The following is a 13,978-nucleotide window of genomic DNA, read 5'->3' as shown; positions in this document are numbered from 1 at the left end:
GGTGTGTCCTTGGGGGGGATTTTTTATGATCCCTGCCCCAAGGAGCTTACAAACTGGGTTGGATACAATGTGAAATGATGTAGGGAGAGATTACCTCGGGCCATGGGGAAGAAATTCCTCCTCCCACCCCCAATGAATATATTGCCAGTCCTGACCCATACAGGTGATCTTATGTAGGTGTCACTTGGATACAACATGAGGGACATTCCTCCCTAGCTATGATCCCACTCCTGAGCTGAGGAGGTGACTTTATGAGGCTACAGCTGGGCGATGGTGAGAGGGATGGTCCCCCTGGATTCCATACCAGTCTTGGCTTGCTGAGGTGATGCTATCATGGTGTGCATGCCTGGGCAAGTGGAATGGCCCCACTCCCCGGGATAGATCCCTCTTCTCTCCTAGTTAGCTTACCTGAGTTTGACTGGGATACACAGAGCAGGACTAGGTTACTATTCCAGGACAAACTGTGTAACATTATCAGAAAGCAGGATTGTCCTCCCAGGGATACAATCCCAGGTCTGTAGTGACACAACCTTCCCTAGCTGTGACCAGTGAGCAAGGTACACTGATGTGGGGGAGTACATCTTTCCCTCCATTATCAAGGTACAGTTTGCTTGTATCTCAGCAGTCCTGTTTGTTCCTGTCTTCCCAGCAGACAGTCCCGCTTCCAGCATCATGGCCTCTGACCTGGAAAGCAGTCTCACTTCCATAGACTGGCTCCCCCAGCTCACCCTGCGAGCTACTATTGAGAAACTAGGGGGTTCTTCGCAGGCGGGGCCCCCAGGGGCTGCCCGGAAATGCCCCCCAGGCTCCCCCACTGACCCCAACGCCACCCTGAGTAAGGATGAGGCTGCAGTGCACCAGGATGGGAAACCGCGCTACAGCTATGCCACTCTGATTACCTATGCCATCAACTCGTCGCCTGCCAAGAAGATGACACTTAGCGAGATCTACCGTTGGATCTGCGACAACTTCCCCTACTACAAGAATGCTGGCATCGGATGGAAGGTGAGGAATGCTGTGGCTGGAGCAAAGTCTCCACCACCTTAAGAGAGTGCTCGTTCTTTTTTCAATACAAAACGTTCCCACTAAGCAAAGAAAAGAGCCAGGTGTAAAGGCAAAGGTCTAGTTACCAGCTGGAGGAAGTGCAGAGCCAGATAACTCTTCACAAAAGTATTCTTTGCCAATCTTTTCCTGGCCCAAATACCATCCTCACTGTACCTTCTGTGGGCGTACAGAGAAAGCCTTGGCCTCCAGAACTGTCCCTCCCTCTCCTTTCCTTAGCCTCTGTCCTGGCCTATCCTGCACGTACACAGACAGCTTTGGCCTTGAGTGATCTCTCACCCCATCCTGGGCATACACAGCAGTCTTCAGTTTCCTCTGCAGCCCTTATCCTTCCTACGTAGCATTTATTTACTTCTCTCTGTCCCTCTGCAGAACTCCATTCGCCACAACCTGTCTCTGAATAAATGTTTTCGAAAGGTGCCTCGACCGAGGGACGATCCTGGGAAGGTAAGAAATTGATGTGTTCCCGGGTGAGTCACTTAAACCACAGGGAATAAGCCAGTGTTGCCCTTTCTGCCCAGGTGGTTAAAACTTTGAAATATGTAGTATATATGTTAAAGCAATGAGATGTACTGCTGTATTCGATGACTCCAGAAACATACACTTAAAACACTTAAAGGACCTGCAAAGAAATGAAAATGGCTTTCAGCCCACTTTTTTCACCCTGCCTTGTGATCTTTAATTAGATTGAAATATTTTTTTCAAAGATTTTTTTTTCTACCTTTTTTTTTTTTTTTTAATATTAGAAATGCAGATCTTGTATAACCTGTTCTGCCTGAAAAACGTCATGGGTGACTAAAGAACTGGTAGGATTATTACATCATGGGTACCGGGGAAATGAAATCCAAGCACCAGAGAGCAGAACTAATATTTGTTTAAAGCTGTTTTATAACTTCGGGTTTTTAAAACAATTATCACCCACTGAACTCACATACCCCAAAACAGTTGTAAGAAAAGCTCGCTTTGCTAAAAATTCAGCATCTTTGCACCTCCAGTAAGGGCTAAAGAGGAAACGCCCAAGCTGCATCTCTGAGTTCCCAAGGGAGACTACCAAGAAAAAAAATATTCTGATATTACTGATGTAAATATATTGACAGGAACATCATGAGTCTTTTTTCTATATCATAATGCTTCAGAAAAGGGCCCAAGCCCAGATTCTTTTTTTCTTTGCAGATCACCTTTAAAGGACTGGGTGCTCAGTTGACATCACTTAGGTATCTAGGTAATACAGAATCATCATTTTGGAGATCACAACTCGTAAGGCTCAGTTAGTTAGAATGCCCTGTTTCAGTAAACCCTAACTGACTGCCTGCTAGTGTGTGGGTTGGCCTTCACTTCTAAGGCCACCATGTCCTGCCTCTGTAATGATCAATCTAAATCACAATCAGAGGTTAGTAACAGTCCTTGAGTTTAAGGCCAGAAGGGGCCTCCAGCTCAGCTAGTCTGACCACCTGTGTATCACAGGCCACTAACACCTGCGTGCTAAATCCAACAATCAAAATGAGACCAAACCGGTGTGCACCACAGGCAGAGAATAGAAGGGACTGAGGTGCACAAGAGCCCCATGGCCCTGCAGTGGCATTGAAATGAGTGAGATATACCCAGATAATCCTTGCAAGTGACATGTACCCACATGCTGCAGAGGAATGTGAAAAACCCCCAAGGTCACTCCCAATCTGACCTGTGGGAAGATTCCTTCCCAACCCCACATATATTATCAGTTAGACCATGAGCAAGAGCCAGCCAGCCAAGCACCAAAGCACAATCTGGAACTGGGTCTTCAGAAATTTCCTAGCAAACATGCTTTTAGGTCACCTTGCCCACTCTGATCATTATAGCTTAATTGGTCTATACTCTTATTACTAACAATGACATTCCATGAAAGGCAGAGGACATTGATGGGGTGCTAGGCCAGGCCATCTCCTTCCATGCTGGATCAGACCCTTTGTTTATGTTTTCTCTTGACCTGTCTCTCAAGGTAGCTGGCACCTGGAGCTTCAGAGGAAGGCATGAAACTCCCACAATAGCAATGTGCTTCACTGTGCAGTCCTATACTACAGGAGGAAAACATCTTCCTGATGCCCAGCTGGCATTAGTTCATGTGCTGTAGCATGGACATTGATGGCCCTGACAATTGATATATTAGTTGATGTTGTGCGCGGTGGGTCTCAGTAACATCCTGCAGCAGGGAGTTCCTCTCACCATTGGGTTTTCTTTCCAGGGTTCTTACTGGACAATAGATTCCTGTCCAGATATCTCCCGCAAAAGGCGGCACCCTCCAGACGATGATGTGAGTGTGATTATTTTCCGGGAGCAGATGGGGCTGGGGGCGTGCTGAACTCCGGTCTTACTCCAGAAGGGAGTCTTTCCAGGGCCAGCTTGGGGGCCTGGTGGGGGAACAGGACGTGTCTGTAGGGAGGTGAACATGGAGTCTGAATTCTCCCCTTGTCCCCAACATATGGCTTCCATTGCCGTCACCCAATAGCGCCATCTAGTCCTGTCTGAAGAGCGGCTTTGTCCTCTTGAATGTTCTTCCACTACAGCCAGTACCTCGCTTTCCTAGGGCAGAAGCTTGTACAATGTGGAGCTGGCTTCTCATCTGCAGCTTCCCTTCTCTGTCTGTTTCTGATTTCCTCTCCTCTTCTTTTCTCCCCCTGCTCACAGTTATCACAGGACTCCCCAGAACAAGAGGCGAGTAAGAGCCCACGGGGGGCTGTCCCAGTCAGCACAGAAGCCTCTCTGCCCCCTGAGGCTACCCCTCAGCTATCACTGCAGAGCACCACACCCATTGCCAACTACAGTCAGGTGAGTGGCAGAGTAGGGGGCGGAGATGGGCGAAGTGGGAGACGTGGTAAGAGAGAAAGGGGGACAGGGTGGCAGAGATGGAAGAGTAAATCAGTGATGGGGAGGGCCATAGGGAAGAATGGAAACAATGGGCAAAAGAGGGGCTGAAGAGGGGAGATCAGTGACCAGCAGGGAAGTAGGGAGGAAGTGGAACAGGGGAAAGGAGCAGACGGGGCAGGGATAAAGCCATTAGGGTGTGAAGTGGCTTGAGGATGGGCTGGAGCTAGTATGTCCTTAGGAGGAAGAGGAGGATGGAGTCCCTCATCCTGGTAGGAGAGTTGCGAGGATTTTGAGGGTGAGACAGACAGGTGATACGGGATTTGCTGGGTGTTCTTTTTCTGGGAGCAATCCCCTGTCTTCCCCCTCAAATTCCTGAAGTTACAAAGCCAACAATCTATATAGATATTTTTTTCCATACTATTGTCTGGTCTTTAGCAGGGCACAGGGCCCGTGGATGTGGCAGCCACTGTGGCGGGAGGGCAGGGCCGTGAAGGGGCAGATGTGCCACCCCCGCTCTACAGTACTAACCACGACTTCAAGTTCTCCTACTCTGAGATCAACTTCCAGGACCTGAGCTGGTCTTTCCGAAACCTCTACAAATCCATGCTGGAGAAATCGTCCTCTTCCCAGCACGGTGAGTATCAGACCTAGATGCATGGCGCATTGCATGTGTGACCCTGTGATATCCCCTAGTGATGCCCCTCCTGGCATATCTGAGTCACTTCCTCTTTCTAGCAGCATGTGAAAAGAGGGTTCCCCTGCTTTCAAATGCTCTAGCTCCTCCCTGCACACACACAATGTGTAGTCCAGAAATTCTCCTTTCTCAGGCTGTCAGCTAGGGTGACCAGACAGCAAGTGTGAAAAATCGGGATGGGGATGGGGGGTAATATAGGAGCCTATATAAGAAAAAGACCCAAAAATCAGGACTTTCCCTATAAAATCAGGACATCTGGTCACCCTACTGTCAGCCCTTCTCTCTCTTTCTGTAGAACTAACAATGATTTTTAAAAATATCTGATGTTGAATCGAAAGGAGCAAGAAAAATTCCTAAAGGGCTAGAGGAATCAGCTTGTGAAGAAAAGCTTGAAAAGATAAATATGTGGAGGTCTGAGGTCATGAATTACCATCTAAAGGTGCAAGTATTGTCAGGTTGTAAATCGCAGGAGACCAACAGTTATTTGGCATAAACTAGAAGTAGTGGGATGAAATTAGGCTGTGGAAGGGTCTCTTCAAAGGAAGGAGTGCAAGTTCCCATCACTTGGGTCACTTAAAAGTAGGACTGGACAAAGCCCCAGAGAACAACTGTAGAGGAAGGGATAGGGTGGAGTGGACAAGATATAACCTACTAATCCAGTCTCATCTTGAATTCCTCTGGATTCTGTGATTCAGGGATCAGCCACTAGAGGGCAGTGTCACACTTGCGACAAGAATGGGGGATGCAGAAAACCTTGAACAATTTCAGCTTGCTGTCCCTATATTTAAAGAGCGACATCCTTGAAAAGATCAATCTGGTATGGGTAGGGCAATATTATTAAACCAGGACCTACCATATATCAATAATCACTCAACTTTCAGTCAGTCAGTCTTTCCACACTGCAGGCAAACTGCTACTCTAGCAGGATCAAACAAACCTACAAGCAGAAGGACTCCAGTGGGTCACAGCTCTTCTGTGACAACAATAATAATGATTTATTATTTGTATTACCCTAACACCGACAAGCCCTAGTCATAGAGGAAGGCCCCATTGTGCTAGGTGCTGTACAAAAAGTCCAACCTCTAAACTGTTGGGAGCCCAGCAGCTCTCATAAGCTAAGCAGCGTCAGGTTTTGTCAGTACTTGGACACTAAAGGGAAACTCACGGTGCTGCAAGAAGTGGTGCTGGTGACTCAGCTGGCGTGCTTTCCCCTCTGAGTCAGCACTGACCACAGCGCTAGGGGTGCTGTGCTCATATTGCTGCTGCTGTTGGTTAAGATGTAAAACCAAAGCCTACTTTTGATGATCGATTCAGGAGCCCCATTGCAGGGAATGGATAGCTCGGGGATTTGGCAGTGGTATACTGGGCCTTTCATTTAGATTGCTCAAATTCAGGTCCTGTTGATACTGAAAACAATTGTGGTGCATGTGACTTGTCTGGCTGTTCTCCGTTCTGTTCCCATCATCACCAAAACTAGCTAATCCCTCCCTAGCAATCTTAGCTGAGAGCCAAAGGGTTGAACTAGCCAGGGAGGCTAAGCTCCCTTTCACTCAAGTTAAGGTTTTTGAAATCAATGGAAGTTTCTGAGTGCTCAGCTCTTCTGAAAATTAGGCCCCTATTTAGGGGGCGAGCTATGGGCATAGCCTAACTTTTGGCAGCCAGTTTTGAAAATCTTGCCTAGGAGCGTTATCTTCATTCTCCATGCCAAAATACTGCTTGGTAAATATTTGTGCTGTCCTAAATTCCTTTCACAGCTTCAGTTGAAGGCAGTTTTTGTCTCGTCTTCTGTGTTGTGTGGCTGTTAAATAGTTGCTGCCTTCCCCCCAGAGGCAGCTGCATTTCAGCAGTGTGAGAGTGACCCTTGTATATAACTCTGTAGAGCACTTTAGGATGAAAGCTGCTAGAGCAGTATTAGAAAGCCCAGATCAAAAAAATGGAGATTATTCATTCATAACAGTGATTTAAAGGTGACCTCTGAAGGCAAAACCAAGTGTGCATGTGCCCTTTTATTGCTACTTTTACAGTGTCCTAAAGAAGCCTGAGAAATTGAGATGGGGTTGGGGTTTTTTTGCTTGTTGGCCAACCAAAGCAATATCTCACATTCAGCTTGATGGCAGGCATTTCCTGTGTTAGGATGTTTGTCAGTAGCACAATACATTTGAATGCTGCATCTGATCAATTGCAAGATTTCAAGGAATGTTCTGGGCATTAATGGGCAGAACCCTGTAGATTTTGGTGAAGACTGGAAAACCAAAAGGAGAAAATGGCAGGCACATAGAGCCCTTGGTATCTGGTTAGCAGATCCAGCAGTTTCAGCCACCTCTGTAATTGTCTAGAGATCAAAGGACAAATTAATGACAATTATTAATACCTTCCTGCAAAACAATATCCCCACCTCAGCTCTTCCCTTTTTTCCAATACGGTTTTAAAATGTTGACACCTTGAATGACATGTCCCAGACAGAAAGAAAAGAAATGAGAAGGAGTTGGAGGGTGTGGGAGGAGGGGGGAAATGAGGGTTCACACAGAATTCTTGGCATGGCGGAGATGGGGGACTCTAGTGTGGGGGAGAACCGAGGGCCACAGGAGAAATACAGAGCCCCTAGCATGGGGGGAGGGGATGGGGAACAGTGATATTGGGGGGAGGAGACATGAGGGTACACAGACCCCCCCTGGCATGGGGAATGGTGTGGAAGGGTTGCAGAGTCCTGAAATAGAGGGGATGGAAGGGTGGCGCACAGGAGTTTATGGAGGGCATAGAGGAAGACAAGGAGCCTCTGATGTGTGCAATGCACTCAGCCAACAGAAACAACAAAGTGTGCAGCCCTCTAGTTATTTACATTAGAGAAGTGGCAAAGTTTCTAGCCCAAGTGCTTTTGAACTACAAACGCAACAACAACAAAAACCATATCACACCCACAAAAGGAAACTCGGGGGGGGGGGAGAAGGGAAGGAACCAAATCTCACATGTCAACAGTCACGTCATCTAAATGTCTTGTCTATCTTCAGCTTTGTGCAACACAGTCTCCTCTAGCAGAACCACACATATGTGATATTTCAGGAGAATTAGTTCAGTTTTGGTAAAACTGCATAAAATAAAAACGTGGCCATTACTTAGCCCAGTGGTTCTCAAACTGGGGGTCGGGACCCCTCAGGGGGTCACAAGGTTATTACATGGAGGGTGATGAGCTGTCAACCTCCACTCCAAATCCCACTTTGCCTCCAGCATTTATAATGGTGTTAAATATATCAAAAAGTGTTTTTAATTTATAAGGAGGAGGTCGAACTCAGAGGCTTGCTATGTGAAAGGGGTCAGCCATACAACAGTTTGAGAACCACTGACTTGGGGCTGGTCCACACTGGGGCAGGGGATCAATCTAGGAAACACAACTTCAGCTACGAGAATAGCATAGCTGAAGTCGACGTTTTCTAGATCGAACTAAGTTTACTTACTGCGGGTCCACACGGCGCAGGCAAGCTCCCCCGTCGACAGCGCTTCCTCCTCTTGGCGAGCAGGAGTTCTGCAGTCGATGGGGGAGCGCTTCTGGGATCGATTGATCGCGTCCAGATGAGACGCGATCAATTGATCCCAGAAGATCGAACTCTATCCGCCGAATCGGGCGGGTAGTGTGGACCTACCCTTAGACTATGGAAAGGCCTGTGTCATGTGCTATCTGTTTGAGCCTCTAGAGGGCACTCTAATGACTGAGTGCATTATTAGGGTAAGTAGGATGAAGTCACATACAGGCAGGTGTTTGAGCTTGGCAGCCACCTTACCCACATTTCTTAACTCTTGTTACTCTCTCCCTGCAGGTTTCTCTTCTCTCCTTGGCGACATGCAGCCCTCCAATCACAACTACTACATGTACCAGCAGCAGCAGGGCCCCTCATCAGTGGGGGCTGCTCCCCCACTCCACACCCCAAGCCCAGAGGGCTGTCCACCCCAGGGGGGCAAACAGCAGGGTGGCGATGGCTATGGCCCCCCACCTGTGATGTCCATGCACCCACCCCCAATGCAGCATGGAGGGTACCACCAGCACCAGCAGCACCACCCGCACACCCACCCACAGCAACAGCAGCACCAACACCAGCAGCACCAGCAGTCACAGGCTTCAATCAACAACGCTGGCTTTGGTGAGCTGCAGGCAATGAAGGGAGCTGCTGGGGGGCAGAGGGGACTGGGATAGTGTTGGGGTTCAGTAGGGTGCCCAGGGCTCCAGTGGTGAGCTCCCTCACAGCAGTGCCCATGCACTACAGAAGATGAGATACAAAGAGGGAGGAGAGGTCTGAGTGAACTTGGAAACTGCATTCCCCTTTCGCCTCCAGCAGAGGGGGATCCAGCCCCACAAGGCATGGGGTGCAGAAATGAGGGGGGAGTTGAGTACTGAATGACCAGGGAAGCTGAATTCCTGTCCAGTGCAGATTTAGGGTCTTTTGGCAAGTAATGGACAGGGCCAGGTTCTGTTTATTTTGTATTACATGGGGGGAGACAGGGTCGGATTAACTTTTTGTGGGCCCGGCGCCAAACATATTTGTGGGCCGCAATGGAGCATGGTGAGGGGAGGTTGGTCCTGGAGCAAGGGTCTGGCCCAGGGAAATGGGGCATGGAATGGCAGAGGTGGTCTGCCCATCCCAGTGTGAGGGCACTGTTTACACACCAGCAGTCGCCAGATGCACACTGGCCTGCCCAACCCTGTGGTGCCAGCCTGCCCCTTCCCCTCAGGGGCGGGCCCATGCTGCGCCACACAGCCCCCCCGCCCAACACCCCCTGACTCCCTATGCCCAGCGCCCCCCCCAGACCCACTATGCTCAACGCCATCCCCCACCACAAATACACAGCACCCTGCACACCACCACCCCTGCTAGTGCCTCCCCCCCGTCCACAGCCCCACCACAACTGCCCACTACCCCACACAGAACCCCCACTCCCTAGTGCCCCAACACACACAGATCTCCCCCACCCACCACTGCCCAGTATCCTTCCCCACAGCCCCTCACCACAACTACACAGTACCCGCCACAGACCCCCCCCAATGCCCCGCATCCCAACACACACAGACCTCCCCTCACTGCCCAGCGTCCCCCCAACAGAGCCCCCCACTGCCTAGCACTCCAAACACACAAGCCTCCCGGACTGCCCAGCGCCCCCACCCCCACAGCCCAGCACCCCCCGACAGACCCACTCTCTCACGCCTTGCCCCCTGGGCACACTCACTGGCCCTGCTGAGCCAGCGCAGAGCAGGGATCTCCCCTCCCATCACAGTGCTAGGGAGCAGGACCGCTGAAGCTTGGGAGCACAGAGCAGTCCCGTCCCCTGGGGCCCCACCCGGTTCTGTCTGCCTGGCGCTGGTGCCTGCAGTGGTGAGAGGGGGAGGAGCTGCTGGCTTCCCCAGCCCGCTGCTTTTGCAGAGCGGCAGGGAGAGGCTGAGGGCTCCTCTCTGCCCCTGTCACTGGCAGGCAGTCACCGGGGCCGGAGAGGGGCACTCAGCCGGTTGGCCAGCCGAGAGGAGTGAGCAGTGGCCAGAGGTGGATAGGAGCCAGCAGCTGAGGGTGCAGCGCAAGGGGAGTGGGCTGGGCCAAGGCCCCTTTTTGTGGATGGGCCCGGCACCACTGTCGCAATTGTAAACCTGGTACTGGTGGGAGAAGAGGGGTGTTACTCCCTTGTAACTGTCTTGTCGGCCTGGCTTTCCAGCATTCCCCCCTGAGTGGTGCTCCAACATTGACTCCCTGAAGGAAAGCTTCAAGATGGTGAACCGGCTGAACTGGTCTAGCATTGAACACTCCCAATTCTCAGGTCAGTGGGAGATCCCACCTCTTGCTTGGCCCAGTGGGAGACCCAGGTTCAGTACCCTGCTGTGCCACACACTTCCTGTGTGACCTTGGGCAAGTCACTCAGCCTCTCTGGGCCTCGGTTCCCATCTGTACAATGGAGATAATAGCATTGCCCTGCCTCATGGATTGTGGGGAGGAGAAATCCATTCAAGATTTTGGGGCCCTCAGATACAGCATTGATGGGGGCAACTAGAAGATAGATGGATGGCTTCCCAGTCCCTGCTGCTGCTTGTCCCACTCATGTGTCAGAGATAACACGCTGCAACTAGAAAAAAGGAGGTCCCCAGAGAGTGCACAGCGGAGATTAGAGGCGCACATGGGGTGGGGAAGCTCTGAGTGGGGAGAAAGGGACTTCATGAGGGGATACAGCCGTGAGAAAGGAAATGGTGAGCCCCTGAGTGTGAGGAAAGGAGTACCCAGGGGAGTACCCATAGGGTTAGGGATTAGGCAAGGGGAGGGAGCAATATGCATGAAGTAACTGGATTTCATCCCCCCCCCATTGCCCTCGCAGAGCTGATGGAGAGCCTGCGCCAGGCTGAGCGGAAGAACTGGACCCTGGATCAGCACCACATTGCCAACCTCTGTGACTCCCTCAATCACTTTCTCACCCAGACTGGTCAGCTCCCTCACCTGGGGGGCCCTCAGCAGCCCCCCCGAATCTCTGATTCTTGCGCCCTGAATAGTGGCAAGCAGGAGCAGTCCATGAACCAAGGTACACAGGAGGGTGGGCAGGAGGGGGACCCAGGATGCTGTGCAAATGGGTGAAGCAGATTCCCAGTTGTGTAGAGGTGGTGGACACCTTGTCACCATGCGAAGCACCATGGCACTGAACAGCCCAGTGCTACGCTGCTCAAAAACACTCAGTCTTTGTCAGTGTCTTTCATACAGACTGTATCCCACCCAGTACTTAATTTGTAATGAAAGAGGTGCCGGGGCTCAGCCCTGACCAGCACTGGAGAGAAGAAGATGGTCTCCCCTGCATTGAAGATCCTGTGGTAGGATTGAGAGTAGGATGATGCACTATGGGGAGGAGACAAGGGCAGCGCGGAGAGATCATGGCCTTGCAGCAGCTTCATTTTGACCCGACTTTGGACATGTCTAGGGAGGGGGCGATGGGCCAAAATTCCCCACTTTAACCCAGTAGAATAACAAGATAGTTTTGGTACTGTGGCTGAGCTGTAATGCACTGTCAGGTCCTATCCATTGAACACTTCCTGATTCTCCCTGGCGAGTGTCAGTCAGTCTGTTCTGCGGCTGAGCTGCGACGCCCAGTCAGTGCCAGGCGAGCTGAGTGAGGGGATCACTCATGGTTCTTTTCCCTTTCTTTTGGCAGTGAACTCTTATGGTCAGCCTCAGCCTCCCCATCTCTTCTCCGGGCCATCTCCTATGTACCAGATTTCCACCCAGGACAATCCAGGGTATAATCGCCCAGGTAAGGGGTGAAATGATGACGTGTTATTACAACTCCCACCCCAGCTGTCTCAGCCGTCCAGCAGCACATGCTGGCAGGGCCTTTCCCCTCTGCTGTCAGAGAGTGGGAGTAGGGCTGAGGGAGCCTAGACTGCAGGGGACAGCAAGTTCTGTTGCCCGACTCCTCTCACCGCCCCCATCTTGTTGCCCATTCACACCACTTTCCCATAGCTGGGTGCTCCCTGGGCACTGCTGTGAGGAAGCTCATGTTGACAGACTCCTTAGGCCATAGTTAGATGCTGACTGAACACTGTTGAGGGCAACTCATGGGGAAGCTCCCATTGCTGCATTACCCTTAGACCACCTGACCCCCTGCTACCAATCAGGACACTGATAGGACATTGCCTTGGGGTGGCAACGTGTGCTGCCTGAAGGGGAATGTGTCCTGGCAGGTCACTGCTGTGGGGAAGTTCACGCCACCTGAGTCCTTCCCCTTTTATTGTTCCCAAGAACCTAGTAGGACAGAGCTTGACTTCTCCTCTAACATCTCTTTTCCCTTTTCTCCCTCTTCCCCCTCTACTCAGCTCACCATCTGGTCCCCCGGCCTCCAGTCCCTCCTCCAGGCGCCAATGAGGAAATCCCCGACGATTTCGACTGGGACTTGATCACCTAGCGTGTTACAGACTCGAGAGCCCGTCCCTTGTGAGGGACTTGGGAGGGAAGGGGGGCATGGGGTGAAAGGTCGCAGGTCCAGCTGCCCATGCCTCCCTGCCTTGCCTGTATATAGATATATATTCTCTCTCTACGCCAGAGAAGACACCGCAAGATGCTGCCGAAGATAATCTTTCCTTGCGTCCTGTTTTACCTTCTTTTTTTCTTTTGTTCATTATTATTATTATTATTATCAGTAATCGAGCACGGCCCTCCCCCATTGGCCTCGGACACATCAGATCGGCTTCCCCACATTGCGTGGTGCCCTGCGTGGGGCGGAGGGTGGAGAGATGGCTCCCTGGTGCCATGACAAGACCTCGGAAGGCCGAAACCTCAAGAGCATCTTTCTCTGCCTCCCTCATTTTGCGTTTTACAATCCCTCTTTGCCGGTGAATCTGTTGTATTGGCTACCGGAGTGAGAGAGCCTAGTGGACCCTGGGAGCCTGTAATTATGTTGTTTCGTAAATGTTGTAAAGGTCAGGGGCTCAAAGGGACATTGGAGGGGTGATTTTAGCTTCGTGATCGTACTCACACCAGCAAGGGACGGCAAGAGGAGGAGGGAAGACCCTGAAGATAAAGAAAGCAGAATCTCTGCGGGGGTGAGATACAGCTGGGATATGGGCCGAGCTGGGAGAGGGAGGCCCTGAGTGCAGAAAAAGGAGAATTTCTAGCACAGATGCATTTGGGATTCAGAGAACACTGCCATTTGTAAGGAGATCAGAGGGAATCCTGTCCTGTTTTCTATGCTGACTTTTGGAGTCTCTGGGAATGTGAAGCCCACCTGTCAAGTAGGGGAAGCTCAGCAGGTGTATTTTGCACAAGAATTGGGGAGATCGGGTACAGCACATCAAATAGAATTCCCCGGGGCTTTTAATATCACCATTCCCCCCGCCCCCATCTCCGTCCCTACAAATATGCAGTGAGGCTTTTATTTGCATCTCCAAAGAAGACACATGCAAATTGCATCTCCAAAGAAGACACCCCCTCAGTTCTTGTTCAGCTAGTTATTTCCCCCATTAATTTCTTTGGAGACTGTCCTTGCCTGTGGTGTAAGGATGCAAGCAAAGGGAGTCTTGTCTGAATAAATACCCGGTCGGTGGGTCCCATTTGGGGAGTGAACCAAGGATGGAAAGAAGAAGCCACTGCTCAGAGTTGAGGGAGATTTGGGGACTTGTAGGTTAGAGATTGGAGTCGTCCCCCTCTCCCCAGTTGAAGATGTGTGAGGCTTCACAGTTGTTATGTTTGAGAAGCACCGATGACAGGACAGGAGGCGTGGGGCAGACATTTAAACTGTACAGCCAGAGGGAGGAATGGGGAGGATGGGTCAGACCCCTCACACGTCAGCTGGAGAGAGAGGGTGAAGAGTTGGCACATCCCAAAATCCAGACTCTGTGTGAGCACTTGCAAAGCAGGAAGAAGAGCTGTT

At 50.9% G+C, this 13,978-nt stretch overlaps 1 protein-coding gene across 3 annotated transcripts in view; it reads left to right on the top strand.

Annotated features, from left to right (window-relative positions):
- Positions 1 to 13,972, top strand: part of FOXJ2 (forkhead box J2) — a 33,235-nt gene extending 19,263 nt beyond the window's left edge. The window contains exons 2-11 of one of the 3 annotated variants that reach the window (XM_034785560.1): positions 653 to 1,005; positions 1,435 to 1,509; positions 3,284 to 3,352; positions 3,727 to 3,867; positions 4,342 to 4,540; positions 8,413 to 8,733; positions 10,292 to 10,393; positions 10,943 to 11,143; positions 11,765 to 11,863; positions 12,426 to 13,972. In XM_034785560.1, the coding sequence (XP_034641451.1) occupies positions 673 to 1,005; positions 1,435 to 1,509; positions 3,284 to 3,352; positions 3,727 to 3,867; positions 4,342 to 4,540; positions 8,413 to 8,733; positions 10,292 to 10,393; positions 10,943 to 11,143; positions 11,765 to 11,863; positions 12,426 to 12,514 (1,629 nt within the window). In that variant the 5' untranslated portion in view covers positions 653 to 672 and the 3' untranslated portion in view covers positions 12,515 to 13,972. Of the gene's footprint in view, positions 1 to 649; positions 1,006 to 1,434; positions 1,510 to 3,283; positions 3,353 to 3,726; positions 3,868 to 4,341; positions 4,541 to 8,412; positions 8,734 to 10,291; positions 10,394 to 10,942; positions 11,144 to 11,764; positions 11,864 to 12,425 lie in introns of all 3 variants that reach the window. The other 2 variants (XM_034785569.1, XM_034785550.1) reach the window with 2 other exon arrangements.
- The last annotated feature ends 6 nt before the right edge of the window (positions 13,973 to 13,978 follow it).

This window comes from Trachemys scripta, chromosome 1, assembly GCF_013100865.1.
Source record: "Trachemys scripta elegans isolate TJP31775 chromosome 1, CAS_Tse_1.0, whole genome shotgun sequence".
Classification (NCBI taxonomy): domain Eukaryota; kingdom Metazoa; phylum Chordata; order Testudines; family Emydidae; genus Trachemys; species Trachemys scripta.
Note: the sequence above shows the minus strand (reverse complement) of the source record. Positions and strands in the feature narration are given on the sequence as shown.